This window comes from Thalassophryne amazonica, chromosome 20 (assembly GCF_902500255.1).
Source record: "Thalassophryne amazonica chromosome 20, fThaAma1.1, whole genome shotgun sequence".
Classification (NCBI taxonomy): domain Eukaryota; kingdom Metazoa; phylum Chordata; class Actinopteri; order Batrachoidiformes; family Batrachoididae; genus Thalassophryne; species Thalassophryne amazonica.
In genome coordinates, this window is record NC_047122.1 from 59,851,484 (window position 1) to 59,872,705 (window position 21,222).

The following is a 21,222-nucleotide window of genomic DNA, read 5'->3' on the forward strand; positions in this document are numbered from 1 at the left end:
TACATTTATGTTTTTATTAGACATAATGCATTGTTTGAAATACAGACAGAAAGCAGAGATCTCCACCAGGTACCGTTACCACCGGCAACCACCCAAAAGGACAGTCAGAATTCTTTTATCTCCATCAGATCATTGTAACATCAATAGGCCAGTGTTCAAGAGGAAAAATTCAAAATTATCAAGCAGATTTGGATCAAAACTTAAATGTAACTATCTCCCAACATTTCATTAAAAAACACTTTCTGCTCTTTGAGATATTGTTCATGCAGACAATCTTATCTCCATCCTGTCTCAGAGGTAAATCTAGATTCCTTTAACTATTCTGTTCCAAAAACAAAAGGAATTCTGCAGAAACACATAAAATCATTTTTTGTTCAATTTGGCTGATTGATCAGTGTTCCAACTTTTACCACAAAATATTTTTAAAATAGCATACAAATAATGAACGTTTTGAGTGCAATGGTGAGAATGCTTCCATGAGTCCAGAAATAAAGATATTTCTATTGCACAAATGGAAAACATTCATTATTTGTTTTATATGACACCTAAATATATCTGCATCATTTTATTTATGTTGTCAGCTTTTTACTTATATTTAGAGAGGTGTTTCTTCTTGGAGAAGGAATCAGAGGGCAGCAGGATAGAGCAGAGCACTCCGGGCGGTAGACAGCTCAGCTGACACACTGCTGAACATACAATGAAATTACAAGAATCTATTTAGGCGTCATAATAAATACCCTCTTTCTGGTCACATGAAATATTTCTTTCCAGACACAGTAATCAGTCCTTAATGCAAAAAGCACCCAATTTTTATTATTATTCTTCTTCACGCTAAATCTGTCACATTGTATTTGGGGATTTAAGTGCAGCTCCAACACTGTAAAATTACTGACAAAAGGAAGCAGCATTAGGTGGAGAGCAGCAGTAATGAATCACAGTGGATCACGTGACATTCTAATCAGAGTTTAACGAGTTCCAGACTTTTTGTTATCAGTTCATCTTATAATTAATGAATGTTATACATTTCCATGACAGGCCAAGCAATGTAGGATGATTTGTATAAACCAGTTCAAACCATCAGAGATGTTTGGCACTGATGTCCACTCAGGAAACTGCTTAACTTTGACCTTTCTTCTCATGGCAAGTGATGATGAATATATGGTCTTTGCCGGCAAGCTGTTTGTGATGCGACTGTATTTTGTGTATCTAACTGATGTTGCCGCCTTTTAGTGTTTTACATGTGATCTGTCCAAGTTTGGTCATCAAATGATTGTCTTTCCACTGAGCGACGCACTCGTCTGATATCTTCAGGTCGACCTTTAAGGAGACAGAAGACTCATTAAATCATCATATGCAGTTTATATCGTGCAGGTTTAATAAATACCAGCCTGTTGTCTGTGGGAATCTACAGGGTCGAGAGGTGGTTGGTGTGTCCAATGGGGAAGCTACGACATGCTGTTCTGGTCACACTGGAGCAGAATTCTGGGATCACATGACATGCTAGGAACTGTTTGTCCGTGCGTTAGTGTATGAACGTGATGAAATGTTTTATTTAGCGCAGGCATCACAGACTTTCCCCAAAGAGGCAAAACTCCATTGCTGAAAAGTGAAGTGCCAAAGAGGCCACTTGAGGCAGAAGCAAATCAATTCCCAAAGAAGCCCATGTTAAAATCTCCAATTTCACAGCAGACATAAACATGATTGCAGCCGGGTACAAAAATTGGTTTTGGTCTCTCTTGCGAGTTTCCTCATCCATGACAACTGTACAGGGTGTAAAGTTTCATCTAACTCATTAATTTGAGCCATTTTAAACCATAAATTTATGAATAATTAGGGGTGTGGTCATTTTGAGTGACAGCTAGTGTGCTGTGGACTCGACCGTGTTTGTCCTTTCTGAGCATTTTATTACAAATATCAGCAATAATATGGCTTTCTGCGTGGGTTATTCGTACAAATGGACCATCTAAAAGTCTGTGCTGCAGTATTTTCGCTGAATGAAATTTTAGTATCATTTCATTAAGTTAGCATTGTTAGCACTAATCAGCATTATTAATAGCTTAGTGACGTTAGCTACAGTGACTTAAAAAAAATTCCCAGATTAGGACTGCACTATGAATTACTTTTCAATAAAATCCATTGTGTCTTTCAATAATAATAAATATAATAAATAAACAAAGTGTGCCATGGTAAAATGCTATTTTTTTCTGCATGTTAAACATGTAACATATAAAATATTACTGTTTATGCTTCACAGGTCTCAGGATTTTCTTAAAATATATTGTGCAAAACAAAGCTTGGTAGTTATTACAATTTCTTAACAGCGTCATGATGAGATGCCACGAAAACATACCTGTAGTTTCTCCCACACCTTCTTCTTTGGGTTCAGTTTCTCATCTGGTTTGCCTGTCTCATATCCCGCAACAAAAACCCGGTCCCCAGGTGAGGATCCCTCTGGAGGGTCTAAAGGCTCCACCCTTCTGGGATCTCCTTCACTGTGAATTAGAAAGGCGGCGTTAAGCTGAGATATGTTAACTCGTACTTTATACAAAACAGAAGTCACACTCACATGGATGCACACAGCAGCATGGCTTGAGACTCAATTCCTCGCATCTTCTGGGGTTTGAGATTGCACAGCAACAACACCATTCTGTCCTGCAAGTCCTCCTGGGAAACATAAGCCACTAGCCCGCTAACGACTGTCCGTGGCTCCGCCTCTCCCACATCAATCTTCTCCAGGTACAGTGAATCAGCATCTGGATGCTTATGGATGTGCAGGAAAATAATTACATTAGCATGGAAATAAATCATAAAAAAAGGACAGGACAGATAATAATAATAATAATAATAATAATAATAATAATATGATGTCACCTCTGTAACTGTGGAGTCCAACTGATTGACTCAACTGATGATGGAAACATGCTCATCATTTACCAGCAAATGGACAAAGTGTGAAAATTAAAAACAAGGATTCTAAAATTTTATGCCGACTTTGTGCAAGCAGTGGAAGAATGAGGTTAGTCCTTTACATGTGCAAGGTAGGGAATTCTGTGGTAGAGTGAAAGTATTTTTTTTTCTCCCCAAAACAGAAAAAGCAGTGTTAGATGTGACTGAATGAATAGATGGGATCAGAGAGGATCGGTGACGTTTTGCAAAACTGACATTAAAATAGTGCATTTTGGTGAATTCTGAGATGTAATTACTAACCATTTTGTTTGGTATTAAAAAGTCATTTTCTGGCTATTCAAATCAGTATTCTTTAATGGAAGATCCAAATGTTAACGTGCAATATGACAGGATGATTAAGAAATGTTGCCTCATTCCAGGTAACAGACACAATGAAATATCAAAGTTCACTGCAATTAATTTATTTTCTCTACATACACACTGTACAGCCAGTGTCACTGTTAATGGTACAAGATTATAAATGTAATTTTTTTCTTGCCTGAGGACCACAAATTAAAGATGTTTTAAGGTTCCTTATCGTTTGATCCGTGGCAATTTATGTTTCATCGATATTTCATGTACCTGTTAACTTTTGTCGCCAACTCAAATGCGTCATCCATCCAACACAGATATGGATTGTTCTTTAATGTTATCATTTGTCATCAATTAGAGTCCAGCTGGTCAAAGAACGACATCAGCCTCCTCTGGCTTTCAATGGAAGCTTGTGTTATATTTTTGAAGCATTTTATTGTGAACCAGTGTACACATCTAAAAATAACATATTTGCATATTGGTAGCTCAGAATACTAAGAAAAGGTAAACTTGACAAAACATTCTATAACTCGAAACCTGTGGTCTGAGTTCACAACATTTCCATCATGTGTCTATATCAACACCCCATACAGATGGAAATCATGGGACCAAAGTAGAAGAAACACTGACGCCTACAGTCACGCATTGTGATGGTGGCGCGTTGGTCCACAAATACTTTGCTTCTTCGGAACGCGGGAAACTTTAAAGCTCAAGACTGAAAGTCAAAATCATAACAGGAACTTCTCAAGAGGAACCTGATGATGTGACTGGTCTCTTTTCCGTAATCTGTTGGCACCATGACCCATACCCAGATAAACGTTAGAGAACAGATGGACAGACTGTTTGCCCTGAAGTTCTTTTAGAGTGAAGCGGGGAACAAAAAGAGACAAACAAAGCCCCCAGCTACAGTGGACACGTGCGTACTTTACTGACTTCCTACCTTGTCCACGCTGATGACCTTGCCCACTCTGAGGTCCAGTCTGGAAGGAACCAGCTGATCGTTGTCTCCTCCACCAGTGCCCCCTCCTCCTGCCTTGGCTCCCTTTCCTGCTGCTTCTGATCATTTGTACAAAACAAATAATGTTAACAGTTAACTCACACACCAGATCTCCAGCTTTGTTTCACTGCATTGTATTTGTGTCGAAAACACTCAAGCAGATGTGAGAATCTCAGAACACAGCAAGTACTGACTGGTCTTTGTGGGGTCAGGGTAGGCGGAGTTAGTCAGTTTACGGAGCACAGGAGACTCAAACTTCTTTCTGATTGGCTCCATCAGTTTGTTTAGTGCTGCTTCCACCGACGCTTTCAGGTCTCCTGGGTGGATCATCTAAAACACGAGAGCAACGAGATTAAAGGTCACCTGGATTAAGTTTGGTGACAATCGACCAATCAATCAATCAATTTTATTTATATAGCGCCAAATCACAACAAACAGTTGCCCCAAGGCACTTTATATTGTAAGGCAAGGCCATACAATAATTACGTAAAAACCCCAACGGTCAAAACGACCCCCTGTGAGCAAGCACTTGGCGACAGTGGGAAGGAAAAACTCCCTTTTAACAAGAAGAAACCTCCAGCAGAACCAGGCTCAGGGAGGGGCAGTCTTCTGCTGGGACTGGTTGGGGCTGAGGGGAGAGAATCAGGAAAAAGACATGCTGTGGAGGGGAGCAGAGATCAATCACTAATGATTAAATGCAGAGTGGTGCATACAGAGCAAAAAGAGAAAGAAACACTCAGTGCATCATGGGAACCCCCCAGCAGTCTAAGTCTATAGCAGCATAACTAAGGGATGGTTCAGGGTCACCTGATCCAGCCCTAACTATAAGCTTTAGCAAAAAGGAAAGTTTTAAGCCTAATCTTAAAAGTAGAGAGGGTGTCTGTCTCCCTGATCTGAATTGGGAGCTGGTTCCACAGGAGAGGAACCTGAAAGCTGAAGGCTCTGCCTCCCATTCTACTCTTACAAACCCTAGGAACTACAAGTAAGCCTGCAGTCTGAGAGCGAAGCGCTCTATTGGAGTGATATGGTACTATGAGGGCCCTAAGATAAGATGGGACCTGATTATTCAAAACCTTATAAGTAAGAAGAAGAATTTTAAATTCTATTCTAGAATTAACAGGAAGCCAATGAAGAGAGGCCAACACGGGTGAGATATGCTCTCTCCTTCTAGTCCCCGTTAGTACTCTAGCTGCAGCATTTTGAATTAACTGAAGGCTTTTCAGGGAACTTTTAGGACAACCTGATAATAATGAATTACAATAGTCCAGCCTAGAGGAAATAAATGCATGAATTAGTTTTTCAGCATCACTCTGAGACAAGACCTTTCTAATTTTAGAGATATTGCTTAAATGCAAAAAAGCAGTCCTACATATTTGTTTAATATGCGCTTTGAATGACATATCCTGATCAAAAATGACTCCAAGATTTCTCACAGTATTAGTAGAGGTCAGGGTAATGCCATCCAGAGTAAGGATCTGGTTAGACACCATGTTTCTAATATTTGTGGGGCCAAGTACAATAACTTCAGTTTTATCTGAGTTTAAAAGCAGGAAATTAGAGGTCATCCATGTCTTTATGTCTGTAAGACAATCCTGCAGTTTAGCTAATTGGTGTGTGTCCTCTGGCTTCATGGATAGATAAAGCTGGGTATCATCTGCGTAACAATTAAAATTTAAGCAATGCCGTCTAATAATACTGCCTAAGGGAAGCATGTATAAAGTGAATAAAATTGGTCCTAGCACAGAACCTTGTGGAACTCCATAATTAACCTTAGTCTGTGAAGAAGATTCCCCATTTACATGAACAAATTGTAATCTATTAGATAAATATGATTCAAACCACCACAGCGCAGTGCCTTTAATACCTATGGCATGCTCTAATCTCTGTAATAAAATTTTATGGTCAACAGTATCAAAAGCAGCACTGAGGTCTAACAGAACAAGCACAGAGATGAGTCCACTGTCTGAGGCCATAAGAAGATCATTTGTAACCTTCACTAATGCTGTTTCTGTACTATGATGAATTCTAAACCCTGACTGAAACTCTTCAAATAGACCATTCCTCTGCAGATGATCAGTTAGCTGTTTTACAACTACCCTTTCAAGAATTTTTGAGAGAAAAGGAAGGTTGGAGATTGGCCTATAATTAGCTAAGATAGCTGGGTCAAGTGATGGCTTTTTAAGTAATGGTTTAATTACTGCCACCTTAAAAGCCTGTGGTACATAGCCAACTAATAAAGATAGATTGATCATATTTAAGATCGGGGAAAAACGGTTAGAAATGTGAACGGGTTGGCGGTGTACACAGGGCTTCTGTTTAGAACTACGCTTCCTCCTCACAGTCACCCAGTCGGCCTGCTTTCCCGGCTGCTCGGGATCTGCCAGAGGGAAACTAACGGCGGCTAGCTACCTTGGTCCACACCGACTACAGGGGCCTTGGCTAGCTGTAGAATTTTCCACGGTGCGGAGCCGAGTCTCCAATTCGCCCAGCCTGGCCTCCAAAGCTACGAATAAGCTACACTTATTACAAGTACCATTACTGCTAAAGGAGGCCGAGGAATAACTAAACATTTCAAACCCAGAGCAGAAAAGTGCAGGAGAGACAGGAGAAGCCGCCATGCTAAACCGGCTAAGAGCTAGTAGCTGCGCTAAGCTAGCGGATTCCTAAAGACACACAAAGAGAATAATGTGTAAATAATTTAGAGGTGATTCAGCAGAGGGAGTGCTTTAGTTAAGGCACGTGAAGATAACACTGTGAAACAAATCGTTATCTAGGTAACTAGATCAATCTAACTGCGCAGATTAAACAGCTAACAGATACAGCAAAACACCGCTGTGCTCCGGAACAGGAAGTGATACAATACCGCAGTGAGAGCCAACCACCAGTGGGTTCACAATATTTTTACAAAGTACGCTCCAGTAAACTTGACCTTTTGATCCTATAATCAATAAACAACAAATTAAGCAGTGTGGGTTAAATGTACCTCATCAGAAAAGTCCTTCTCCACCTCTTCATATGTAGTGTAGACCTTATCTCCACCCCAATTGGGGTCTCTTTTGATGCAGAAACCTGAAAACCAATAATTCCAAACATCACCTTGATCAGTCAGCACTTTACAAGGACAGACTGACAGGAATGAAATTTAAGAGACTTTACCTCCATGTAAAGGAAAGAGCACAAATTTGACAAAAGAGAGGACGCCATTGTTCTCCACGTTGCCCGGCTCACAGAAAGCCTTCTTTAGCTTCTTCTTCACATCTTCTCTGGAGTCCAATAAATCAATTTTTGACTCCTGCAGACACAAAAGTGTAATAACTAATACAGTCAACATTTTCACATTTTTTAAAGGCATACTACCACAAAATGTTTCAACAAAATAACACCTGTGTATCCTCACTTCTTCTGAAGAGCTCATCTTGGTCCCTGTCAGTCCTGGTACCATGGGGTTCATGAGGTGGGCTCGCTTGGAATATCCAAGAGTCGGCAAGTACTGATGAAACATGTAAGGCCACAGTTACAGTTTGATATATCATCATTAATCACAACATTATAGGAAATAATTTTTTTTAAGGGGTGGGTGGAACCTGTGCCAGCAGCCACTGGGAAAGAGGCGGAGCACACCCTGGACAGGACACCAGTCTATCACAGAGTCACATACAGAAACTCACTCACTCACACCTACAGTCAATTTAAAGTTTCCAATTCACTTAACCTGCATGTCTAAGTGGGAAGAACACACGCAAACACGGGGAGAGCATGCACAATCCACACAAAAAAGGACTAAGTGAGATGCAATCCAACAACCTTCTTGCTGTGAGGCAACACTGGCAACCATTAAACCACCGTGCTGCCCTGAATCTATGTATATGGTTTGAATGTACAAGAAGTTAACCATTTCAACTCTAGGAAGAGACCCGATCAAACTCTGATAGACCAGAATTCTTCATTAGTTTGAAGATGATGATATTAAAAAAAATAATAATTTAAATTCTCACAAATTAGGTACACATTAATAACATAAAATATTCTCTCAAACAAGCGGGTAGAAAGTCTGAACTTGATGATACCTTCTCTGCCAGAGTGAAAATCTTCCTTTGGTCAACTCCTCCAAACTGGGCATCCACTTTGAGGTACTCCTCATCCAGAGCCTGAACACAGCGTGAAACCACGTTTACTGCTGCCATCACTTAGAATCAAGAAAAATAAAAACCTATGAAGAACTCAAGAAAAGTACACCAGGTCTGGATCACATCCAAATGATGTTCTCATAGTTTTCATTTGGAGTTATTTATTAAAGATCGGTCAGCACTGTTTTGGATGAGGCATACACTTCTTCATTCTCCTTCTCACCATGTGTGTGGATTTGCAGTTACACAAAGGTTGAAATGAGCTTGTTGTTTTCTTTTATTGTTTAAATGAACTTCTGAGGAAAAAAAAAAAAAAATCAGTCTCTGTTCCTGTTTAATTAAGATAATCACTTTCTTGTTCCCTATCATTTTTAATGAGTTAATTGATTTAAAAAAGCAAATGTGTCTCTTTTGTCTATAGGTTTATTATCATGCTATTTCTGAGGCCTATGTCTTAAATGACTGCCTTAAAAAAATTATAAAAACAAAACAAAAAATTAAAATTGCCAGAACTTCCAATAATGAAGACATTAATATTTAGTTTGTTTAAAAACCTATTTTTTTCCTTGGCTTTCAGCCACAGTGAACTTAATTTTAAATTGTTTTTCTTAAACATTTATTTGAATGTATGTTTTTATGTACAGCACTTTGTGTCAGCAGTGGTTGTGTTAAAATGCTTTACAAATAAAGTTGATATGGCATGGTACAGTGTGACTTACTACATAACTGTAGCTGCAGGGGTACACAATGGTACTAACTGACCTTAAAATGCATCTTAGCAGCAGTTTCAGAGGTTCTGGTATATAACTTGCAGTTGTAGTTGATAAAGTCTGTGAACTGGGACATTGTTTCTACCTGTAGTCCCGGGTAGAGCAGACCACTCAGCAGAGGATGCTCCACCTGTTTGACAACCTCAGCTCCAGCCTTCTTAGCATCGTGCTCCGTCATCACAGAGGACATCCGGTACACATCCAGAGTATACTCTCTAATACAGAATTATTAAAACAAAAGGTCTGAAACATTAGCTCAAAAATGTAAACACACATGCTGTTTTTTTTTGTTTTTTTTTGAAGCATATAATATAATTAGCGTATTGTACAAAATGGATATTTGACCTGCTGAGCTGGTAGTCTGTTCCTTTGACAAACTTGAGTTTGTCCAGAGGCACACCAATGCTTTCCAACATGGCTTTAATGATGTTCTCATAGTACTGAACCCTGAGCTCCAGCAGCTCCCAGGGGGCCTTCATGTTGTCTAAGTAGGCATGCAAGTCTGCAAACAGAATAGTGACCTAGAAAAAAACATTGATAAGCTACTGGTGTGCAGAATTACTGTTTAGTAGAACATCCAGATTAAATGATGTGTCAAAGAAATTAAATGAAAAGCGCATGCACACACACACAAGCAGAGGAATAACCTCACCTCACATCCAGCCTTGAGGAAGTCTGCTATCTTGGACATGGGGACAAAGTATGCAACGTGAGGTTTTCCCGTGGTGGCTGTTCCCCAGTACACCCTCAGGGCTCTCTCCTGAAGAACTTGTTTCACCTTTTCTTCTCCCAGAACCTCCTACAAACACATGAAAATATATAAACAACATGAGATTCATAGGCAGGAACCACTGGATCTTTAACTCAGTGCGAGTTTCTGCAACTGACCTGGAGGTTTCTAGTGATGAGGCCAAACTTCTCATCCGGGCTCAGCTGATCTGCCATGGTGAGTCTCCTGACTAGATGAAGTAAAAGCGCAAAACCTCTTATGAATAAATCACAGCAGCTCTGTTGCATTCAGTTTTTCTAAGAAGGAAATCTGAGTGTGAAGCTAAAAAGATCAGTTTAAAAAAAATGGCCGATTTCTCAATCTGAAAAAGAAAAAAAAACTGTTTCAACTCCATCAACTGTTTTGATAACGGTTATATTATATTTTACATTATATATCCTTTATTTGGTAAACTTCATACATTCCATAGATTCATATTATGAACTGTGAGCAGTTGCTGCTTTTCTGTATTTTAATATGGCTAAAAACCTGACAGCAGCGCTGTGGATTAGTGAGAAAGTGCCAGGTCCCAAGAATAAATGTGTACTGGGAGTCCCAGAAACTGTCCGGCTCTGGACCACCGTTTGCACACTTTGGTGGATCCTAAAACCTGAAAACCTTCGAAGACGTCTCCAAAACATTACTTATTATGCAGGTTAATGCATTTTATGATATTTCTGTCTGTAATTTAAAAATAATATCATAGAAGATGTTTGAAATGGGGTAACGTAGTGCAGTGATTTAGTGCTGTTTTAAGAATGATTCAGTCATTTTTCTTGTTTCTAACCACAACCCAGTCGTACACAAAACGATTTCTCTGTAAATCATTCTAAAAACTGCACTAAATTACCCCATTTAACAGATCTTCTGTAATATTACTTTTAATAATAGACAGGCATATCATAAAATGGGGGAGGTGTTGGGCTTGAGTCCAGAAGATCATGGGTTCAAATCCTCGCCTGACTGGAAAATCACTAAGGGCCTTTGGGCAAGGCCTTTAATCCCCTATTGCTCCCGGTGTGTAGCGAGCGCCTTGTATGGCAGCACCCTGACATCAGGGTGAATGTGAGGCATAATTGTAAAGCGCTTTGAGTGTCTGATGCAGATGGAAAAGCGCTATATAAATGCAGTCCATTTACCATTCATCTGCATAATAAGTAATATTTCAGTCTCCCAAGATGCCTCTGAGATGTCTCCAAATATTTTCGGGTCGCCGACCGAGCGGTCCACCCTAAAAATCGGTCCGTGGTGCCCTGAATCTATATTTGAATACTTGAATACTTTCTGCTTTACTTTAGCTACTTCTATCTGGCAATAAACTGTATTCAGCTGTTACCAAAACAAGATTTGTGAAATTCGGCTCTGGATAACAGTGATCAACCTTTTTCACCATTTTATCAACCAAACCACTAATCAATTAATCGATTATGAAAATAACCATTCTTTACACCTCAGTGTGTCTAATGCCGCGTTCACACCGGGCGCGATCAGACGCTACAAATTCGCAGGGGTCGCGTGGTGTGTCCCTCTGCTTTTGCTGCGAAAATTCGACCCGGTGCGTCATCAAATAGGAGGAGCTTCCATTCCGCTCGCCGGCTCTGGTTGTCAGTCAAGTTAACATGATGGACTTTGATCACACGGAGCGAGTTGTGGAAAGCTCCCAATACAGGGAGTATCATCATTTGCTGCAGGAGCTGCGTCTGGATGACGGCCGCGTTCAGCGGTCCTTCCACCTCTGCGGGACCCGGTTTGAGGACCTCCTGTCCCGTTCATGCGCGCACATGTAAAAAAAAAAAAAGAGAAACTCCGCTGCTTGCTGCAGCTCGCTCTTCCCCCAAAAAACTCTGTCATAATTGTGTTTAGAAACCAGTCATTTGTTTTATTATACATCTGTGTAGTTAATAAGTAAAATATTCTCCACAGACGATTCGCTCGCACGTGCACGTAAAATAAAAAGAAAAAGAAGCTCCTCTCCCGCTGCTGCGGGGCTACTGCTCACTCCAAAAACTCTTGTCATAATTGTGAAATAAAGGACAAAAGAGACATAAGTCCTGCTCACAGGCTGCTACCAGATACAGGACATGTTCACATCTTCAGTCACACTCCAGACATCTCCACGTCACTACATATTCAGTCCCTGATTGGTCATCACGGCGCGACAAGACGAAAAAGTTCAGATTTTTCAACTAGTGCAGCGGATAACTGAAAAAAATGCTTCAAGTGGTGATGCAAGCACAAATTTGGCACACATACTCCTTAGACATTACTCTTTTAAAAATGCCAGGTACCCACGTGAACTTTCAATAAGCGGCCAAGAAGGGGTCAATTGAAGTATTACACAGGGGTCAAAATTTAAAAATGCTCCAATCATATTGAAAGGTATTCCATATTATTTGTCTGATCATAAAGATTCCAAAAACATATCGTTTGGACTATCTGTGAATGAATGGTCTGGAGTTATGGGGTAAAAACAGTAAGAACAGTGACAAAGGTCAATTTCAGTTTGTACAGGGGTCAAAGGTTAAAGTTGCGCCAATTTTGGTAAAAAGTGGTGCAAATTACTGGTTGAGCTAATAGGATTAATAAATGAAATAGTTTTGACTGTGTTGTGTGCTTGGTTTGCAAAGTAAAGGTTAAACAATATCAGCATCCATTGGATTCTATATGTGACATATGCTACCCTGTAACATGATAACTAAGCATGATACATGATGCAAACTATTCCTTTTTAAAACCGTATTCACCCAACTAATTATTTGCATCACTTTTTACCAAAATTGGAGCAACTTAAACTTTTGACCCCTGTACAAATTGTAATTGACCTTTGTCACTGTTCTTGCTGTTTTTACCCCACAACTCCGGAACATTCACTCACAGATAGTCCAAACTATACCTTTTTGGAATCTTTAAGATCAGACAAATAATATGAAATACCTTTCAATATGATTGGAGCATTTTTAAGTTTTGACCCCTGTGTAATACTTTAATTGACCCCTTCTTGGCCGCCTATTGAAAGTTCACATGGGTACCCGGCATTTTTAAAAGAGTAGTGTCTAAGGGCATTTTGGGCTACAAACGCATATATATAATTTTTACAGATTTTAGGATTATCACCAAAAGAGTAGGCTAGATCTCATTTAATGTTATCCCAAAATGTTAACATTTCTATCTAGGCTGCTTTTACATTTTATGATAAATAACAGTATTTGACAAATTTCTTGTGGAATTCACCCCAAATAATAAGTATTAAAATCATTTGCACGTCGCTGCTAAGCTAACTGGCTAGCGGCACACTAGCTTTAAACCCATGTGCACCAAACGTTACACAACCTCCACTGACACTGCTATTTATTTTTAGTTCAAAACTTGCTTTATTATTCGCCAACAATTTCATAAAATCTCCAAAGCGCCCTAAAAATCCTAAAACTTCACCTGAAAACTGACTCCTGAAAGAGAAGCAGGTTGGTGAGCGTAAAGCAGAAAGCCGGTAGTGTCAGAATGTTGCGTCAGCTGCTGTCTTCAGGCAAAAGCAATCGAGTGAAGAGATGGGAACTTCCCATCGATGTATATTTAAGCCACTAGATGGCGGATGCAGCCCACTGTGGACAATAGTTTTGAAGCAAACCGGCCGCCATATTACCACTCGCATGTCCTGCTCCTGAATGCTCTTTTCTATTGATCTTTAATGAGGCGCACAGAACTTTATTCTTTGTGATTTTGTTAAAAAAAAAAAAAAAAAACCTTCATGTGCAGCTATAAACTGCGCAAATCGCCAATTCAAAGGCTGTGGACGGACATTTCACATGTGAGTGTGATTGAAATGGAAAGTATTGAACAATAATTTGAAGAGTTCTAGCCCTTATTCCAGCATATACGTAGGCATAGATAATAGGTAGTGGATATTTTGCCGGATACGGCAAACACGCACCTAGCGCTATTTGACCGAATCTCCTCGCTGATTGGCTAGTTCCAATGATGTCATCATAGAGTTTATTTCAACATGGCGGCGCCCTCGGCAAAGTTGAACTGGACGATATTTCGCCCTATGCGGCACCGGCAAAATGGCGGGTTGCACCGTTTTGCCGGCTGTCTAAATTTATTCACGACGGACGGAACCGAAAGGCCGCGGTCGGGTGGGAATTTAAAGGCAATCGGATTTTAAGATCTCCTTATTTCACCTACATGATAGTAGCTCGATATTGGTGATTTTCATTATTGAAAATTGGCATATTTTACCATTCACTATTTTCAGGGGTGGACTGATCGAAGGTTTTGCAGACACGACACTGACAGAGAAAAAACAGGATAAACACACAAGCCGACGTGGACTTCTGTATTTTCGTTTTTATTCTGTCTTGAATTTGCAGGTTTTGTTTATCATCTCCGTCCTACACAGAAAATTACCAAGACTGCAAAAATTATTTCCACTGTGCCCAAAATTATTTCCATCGCATGGCAAAAAGCATCGGTGGACATAATTTTGCATTGGACGAACTATTTTAAAACATTTATTAGGTCTACATGTGCATAGTTTTGGAGTTTTAGGCGTTGTTGCTATGAGCTGTATTACTAATATCAGGCTGAAGCTCATAGAGCTTCTGTGTAAAAAAATATTGTCATTGCAAAGGGAAAACCACCTCTCCTGTAGCTAGTTAAGTGGTGTTTTATTCTTTCAGTGCATCTATTAAAAAATCCACTATTGCTATATTATTTTTCATGACTTTTATTATCCATCCACTTTTGTTCATGATATGGTACCAATACATACATATATAGATAAGCTTGCTGATGATTACACAAAACTTGTATAAACTTTGATTAAAGAATCATAATTTTTAGAATGGACTATTTGCCCCAGTGAGATCTGAGTAATTGAGAATAGAAGGGGAGAATGTGTCAAAGTACTAAAAGAAAGAAAGAAAATAAATCAAATAGTCAATCATGGCAGACATAGATTACGAGGGATGAAGGTCACATTATCTGGAGAACAAAAATAAGAAAATGGGAGAATCAACTCAGTTATTAGTCTAAATTGTTGATGTTCTAATAAGGGCCACATAACTTGTGAGTGGTAAGATGGCCGCCAGTTTGCTTCAACAGTTTGTATGGCGTGTGTGGGCCAATGAGCTATCCAATGTTACATTCAGATCAGATTTGTTACAAAAAGTGTGACAATTTAAGAAAATAAAACATTCAATTATGATGAATTAGCACTATTTGTTGATTTTCAATTCAACAGATTTGTAGACAACAGTACAATTAAAGGTGATTAATGCTGTATGTCAACAGAATCATGTTTTATTTTTGTAAATTTAAAAAAATCTGGTTTGTTAGCTATTTGAAAGTATTATATTTAAAATCAGTTTGGGTTTGTAATATACACCATCAAATAACATAAAGAGGTTAGGATCAGTGGGCCCTAGGACTAGTGAACCTAGATTGAAGTGCTATTTCATAACGTTTAGCTAACTTTGAACAACATTTTTACTTATTCACTGTTTTGCATAATCCTAATAACTGTGTCACTGTATGTGGGCAAATACAGAATAAACTATACAAAAGAATAGGAAAGTAAAACCAAAAGTAAAGAATGGATAGGACATGTGGTGGGGGATATCAGCAAATCTTTTTTTCTGTACTGCAGATTAGTGATAGCAAACTCAAAACACTACTTAGAAATGTTTCAAAATAGTTTACAGTCAACTCATATCACCTAACAACTTGTAGCACCTGTTTTTTTTTTATATATATATATATATATATATATATATATATATATATATATATATATATATATATATATATATATATATATATATATATATATATATATATATATTTGTTTGTTTTAATTTTAGTCTTAGTCTTGTGTCAAATGGCCTTATTTGTTTTAGTTATTCACATGCCATTTTTATTTAGTCAGGTTTTAGTCAAGTAAAACTCTGGTTATTTTAGTCTAGTTTTAGCCAAAAGGGGAACTGAATGTCTTGTTTTAGTCTTGTTTCAGTTGAGACATTTTAAAATAATCAGATTATTTCTGATTACCATTTCAGTCAATATAGTGTTTCACACATATAAAAATACCAAACGTTATCATTACCTGGCTAAATACACTTGCTGAATGATTAAAGGTGTGCAGTGTTTTTCCGTGATATTTTAATTTTACAAGGCTTCCCATCAGATACAATTAGACATTTGGTTTTCTTGTCAGTCTCATGATATTTAAAATGGGACCAGATATCAAGCCTTTTTCTTCCTCTCTGGCCCGTCTGTCAGGGCACTAACCCGCTTGATCAACTCGTAGCACGCTGTGCTAAGAGTTAGCTGGCAGCTCTGCTAAATGTAAATAAAAGTGAATAAACTGCTGTACATGTCTGCGGCAGTCCTTGTTTGCACAGATGTGGAATACGTTGTGTTGATAAGACATTTGTGATTTACTGCTTCTTACTCAATCAGCAAGTGCAACGAAAATAATGTTTGCCGCACAAGATAATGCCACGCTAAACAAGCATTAGCCTGCTATTACACTAGCTGACTTTACAAAGGGACTACAGATGTAAATTAGCTTCACGCTAACTCTGGTACAATGCATCAAATGGAAACTGTTTTTTATTGTACATGTCCCTTTACAAATAAATGAATAAAAGAAAAGCTTACCTGTAAAAATCAAAGTCAATTGAACAAATAAAAGCTAGTCACTGTTACACACTGAGTCAGCTTGCCGATTTGAAAAATGCTACACTTTGACCAAGCATGTAACTGCGAGTTGGTAGGTGATAAAAGTTGATCTGATACTTTCAAAACCTGTTTGGGAGCATTTTTCTTGAGTCCTTATCAAAGGGAAGATGTGGTGAAGCGATGTTTACTGCACAGTTTCCGAATGTGCATTCCGAAAGGCTACAGTCAGTACAGGGTGTGTACGTGGACTAGCATGCATGTTGTTGCTTGTGCACTTATGGGATTAGGGGAAAAAAAAGTTAAAACTATTGTAGAAGTTGTTATTATTATACAAGAATTAAAATGCATATCATAAAAATCTGTTTTTCTCTTGCATCTGGAACTAAGTCCCTTTGGCTTCTCCCTTGAATCTTCTGCATGTTCTACACCAGATGCTCTTCCTGACGCAACTATTACATGGAGAAATGTGACAGTGGTGGGGTTTGAACAGAGAACCTGCACTGAAACCACCACTCCTATTCATAATGTTCATATGTACAGTAAATTTCACTGTTAATCTCAGGAAAAAACACTCTGTAGTAAAATGCCCCCCCCCCCCCCCCCCCCCAACACACACAATTCTGGATACGCCCCTGTGCACATACATTTTTACATAACTTGGTCAATTACGTCTGAACCAGAAAATAAGTTACATTTTGGAGTCATTTTGTGTCCAACTTTCTGACTGGTAGTGTATTTAATCTGAAAAAAAAAAAAAATTAATAATAATTCTCCATGGTTGACAGCTGTCTTGCATCTTTGTTTCTTCTGTTTTTCTTGTTGCTTAATGCTGAGAAATTATACTGTATTTGTTGTCTTTCCTCTCCATTTGAGGTGCGGCTCCATCCAGAGATGGGTGTGGTGTCTCCTTATGCAATCCTCCTGTCCTGTGCACCAGCAAAATTTCCTGTATATTCGTTTTGTAAATTGTCTCACTAGCATGGCCCAAGCAGAGGGTCACCCCTTTGAGTCTGGTCTGCTTGAGGTTTCTTCATCAAATCATCAGAGTGATTTTTTTCCCCATTACTACTGTCATCTGTGTGCTTGTTCTGGGGGTTGTTAAGGTCAGACCTTACTTGTGTGAAGCACCTTGAGGTAACTTTGTTGTGATTTGGCACTATATTCATGAAAAAAGAGATTAAAGTGAAAATTGAAAAAAGTGTAGTAGGTACACTGAACACTAGATGGCAGTAGCGTGTTTGTATATAGAGCCAATGTGTGCTGTAATTTCTCCATGCGCTAATGAATATTTTTATCTCAATTATCCTACATAGAATTAACCATTTTTCTCCTTTTACTTACTCATTAAACATTACATTGTGAAGAAAACTGAAGTGTTTGCAAAAGGTTTTCAGTCATTTTTCCATATATGTCCGAATATTCACACAATGCAGACGTTGCATATTAAAACAGCATTAAAATAGCCTTTTGTATTCAATGTAAATTTTTCCAAATAAATTATGGCAACTCATTCACTGTCCACAAAGGTTTATTAACAATATCTTCTCAACATCTTTCATTTAAATACCTACAGTCCACCATACACAAGCTCATTTCACTTGTTACACAAAGATATTTACAGGATTACATACAGTATGTACATATGCACAGGAGGTGTGTGCAGTAAAGCTCACGCGTTTGGCTACAAGCCTCAAGAGTCATAAGGGAAGTTTACCGATAAGTCCATAAAAGAAAAGCACCAAAAAAAAAAAAAAAAAAAAAAACAGAAACACCAAAAAAAAAAATCTTTTTTTTCTTTAACAGGGCGTATTTGGTGAGAAATGGCACAGTGTTGGTACTGTATGTAGAAAATCCTGTCTTGAAAAGGATGTAACGGACTACTAGAGAAGTGGGTGAAACAAAAATTTCACATTGGCAACCTAGTTGTCAAAATTCATGTTCAAGATGTAATAGTATGTATAACATATGACAACAGTATGTACACATTTCCATATCAATGGATATGAAATATGACAATCCTCATTTTCATGACATGGATTGAAACAATCAAAAACACCCAAGTAGTTCCCTCAAATCAACACCCATACCCACACAGGACATGACAGCAAATTCACTTCCCCATCTTCCAGTTAAAATTTTTCCACTTATGTGCTTCCCTTTATAACAAAATAATTAAAGGTCTCGGTGGGAATTTTGTTCTGGAATAGATCTGCATCCACTCATGAAAGCTTCTGAAACTCCTAAAACCGTTTTGCATTATAATCTTCCGCTTTGTGTTCTTTGTCACAACATAATCTGAGGATCCGTTCAAACTTTGCTGTCACCATTTGTGCAGATTTGCACGTTTCAACTCCAGTCAATCTCTACTGAGTGTTGCAAGGCAAGAGTGGAAACAATGCGCGGACAGTACTAGATATCACTTGTGGAAAGGTTTTGCGAGAGGATGCAAAGGAGAAGAAAAAAAAAAATCCCACTGTGACCTTTCAGAGGCTCTGCATCTCTTTTAATGCAGATAAAGATAATGAGAAAAGTTGGTGGCAACATGTTTTAAAAGGTCTATACGTTTTAAAACTTAACTCTTCAAGTTGGGAGGGCCAGATGTTTTGTTCTACATTTTTTTCCCAAAACTATTCATATGGAACAATGATACAGGCCTTAAACACACTAAATACTGAAAAAAGCATGACTCTCCAGCAAACATGTATTCAAAAAAGCAAATAAAAACTAATAAATATTTAAATAATATCACTAAATTAGTACCAGTTGTCACCAGTAGATAAGAATAAAGAATCATCTTCTGACTTCAGTAGCTATGCTATAAATAATGTTATTGCTGGATTAATTTAGATCAATTCTGCCCAAATTAACCACTTTGCCACTGGCAGGGTTTCAGCACCAAGTTGGAGAGACTAAAACATGCTTTTTAAGAGTACAAATTTTACAATGGGGCCACTGTAGCGCCAATCTCACAGTCCTGCCTTTCAAGAAAAACTAGAATGGGAATGAGGTGGAAATAATCCGCTAAGCTTCAATGCACCATATTTGACCAGCAAGTGATGGAAAAACAAGAGAAACTACAAAAAGTTTGAACATGTTCAAAACTTGCACCAAGTTTGTGACGTGGTGCGAGCGAGAGACCGACAACCGAAACATTAGTCTGGTTTTAGAAAAGTTCTGAAAGCCCCCCCAAAAAGTTGCTGAAGTTAAGGCGTTATGACCATTTGTTCAAGTTGTCCCCGTAGCGCTTCACTGGTCAGTTGTTTTCGAGCAGTGCTCCAGGTCGTGTGTATTCATGTTTGCTTCATGTTGTGTGTTCCAGCAAGTAGCACCAATTAACGTCAACACAGTGGACATTGTTCATCACATTTCAAAAATATTATACATGAAGCAAAAATAAAACCAACTCTTCCCAGGTTATTCTTGTAGTATGCTGTAAAAAACGAGGCAAACGAAACAAAATGAATTCTGTGCTGGAAACAAAGTAAAAAATAAAGAATGTAGGTTATTGGGTTTTCAGCAAAGCTTTGGCGCTACTGAAACTATGACACTTTTTAAGTCAATCAAGTATTCAATAAGACTTTGAGCAGCAGCAGTGTGTTTGGACGAGTCTGTGTGACCCGACAGGCCGAGGTCCGTTGGTCCCACTCAGTGCAAAATACCAGTCGATCACCAGATTGGTCCGTGGGTTTGTAAAACGGCCTACACCATGTTGGCCAGTTCTGCCGAGTCTGTTTCAGAGTCTGCCTCATTCTCCCTGCAAGAAACAAAGAAGTTCTTCATTTGGTTTTAAAGTCCGGCACACAGAAGACAGTAAAGCACTTCACCGAAACAGATCGTACGCTTACCGCTGCTCCTGGAGCAGTTTGCGGTTGCCTTGTCTTCTCTCTTCATTGATTGGATAAGTGTAGAGGATGCTCAGGCCGATTATGATTAGAACAATGGGCGCGCCCGAAACCAGCACTTTCAGGGTTATATCCACCTCCTGTGGCTGAGAGCAGCCTCGAGTGACATAACCTGCAAAACTGAAAAGGAAGAAACACACTCATACGATGCATTTTATAATTAATTAAGTGAAGAAACGTTCGCCACAAAGGATGCATTTGTATTACAGTGAAGCCGAGTTCCCACGGAACACCCAATCAAAAAAGCCCAACATTTTATTTGGACTCATGAAGTCATGTGAAGCAAGTATGCAAAAGTGACACACACACACAGAGCAGTTTTACTGTATTAAAATCGAATGAGTGCCTTGATTTAGCTTTGATGTAGGATTTGGGCGCTGGGAGATCTGGCTCAGCCTCATTCTTGCTTTTTATTTTATGTGTGCAAGCGCACGTTGAGCAAGTTTACAGAAAACACCCAACCTCAAACACATTTCCTACAATAAACTGTTTATACAAATACTTACTCTAAACTAAGAGTAGAGACACCCAGAGAGACCCCAGAGGCAAATTTGGTGAAGAAGACATAGAAAGAATAGAACAGGGCCTCGTGACCGGTGGAGTCGGGGTTCTGAATCTTGAAATCGTCAACAACGTCGGGCAGCATTGACCTGAAAGACAAAACAAAGTATGACCGAGTTAGATCCTTACCACACACTTGGATTAAGGCCAATATGGAGAC

The 21,222-nt window shown here is 38.8% G+C and overlaps 2 protein-coding genes across 5 annotated transcripts in view; both read right to left on the reverse strand.

Moving 5' to 3' along the window:
* Nucleotides 1–21,158, reverse strand: yars1 (tyrosyl-tRNA synthetase 1). 4 transcript variants are annotated; one of them, XM_034160488.1, is made up of 14 exons: nt 21,152–21,158; nt 10,041–10,111; nt 9,805–9,951; nt 9,498–9,673; nt 9,238–9,367; nt 8,323–8,403; nt 7,653–7,745; nt 7,412–7,547; nt 7,239–7,324; nt 4,450–4,585; nt 4,199–4,314; nt 2,567–2,760; nt 2,351–2,492; nt 1–1,317 (listed from the first exon to the last, which is right to left on the reverse strand). In XM_034160488.1, exons 2-14 carry the CDS (start codon nt 10,095–10,097, stop codon nt 1,207–1,209), a joined length of 1,605 nt encoding a protein of 534 aa, XP_034016379.1. In that variant the 5' UTR covers nt 10,098–10,111; nt 21,152–21,158; the 3' UTR covers nt 1–1,206. The 4 variants fall into 4 exon arrangements, with proteins under 4 accessions (XP_034016379.1, XP_034016376.1, XP_034016375.1 ...); XM_034160485.1 differs by lacking the exon at nt 21,152–21,158 and adding an exon at nt 16,579–16,709; XM_034160484.1 differs by lacking the exon at nt 21,152–21,158 and adding an exon at nt 13,368–13,455.
* The window catches only part of mfsd2ab (major facilitator superfamily domain containing 2ab), a 29,406-nt gene continuing 26,296 nt past the window's right edge, over nt 18,113–21,222 (reverse strand). The window contains exons 12-14 of the mRNA XM_034160489.1: nt 21,008–21,151; nt 20,445–20,621; nt 18,113–20,353 (exon numbers count right to left, since the gene is read on the reverse strand). Of these exons, the coding sequence (XP_034016380.1) occupies nt 20,299–20,353; nt 20,445–20,621; nt 21,008–21,151 (376 nt within the window). The 3' untranslated portion in view covers nt 18,113–20,298. The remainder of the gene's footprint in view (nt 20,354–20,444; nt 20,622–21,007; nt 21,152–21,222) is intronic.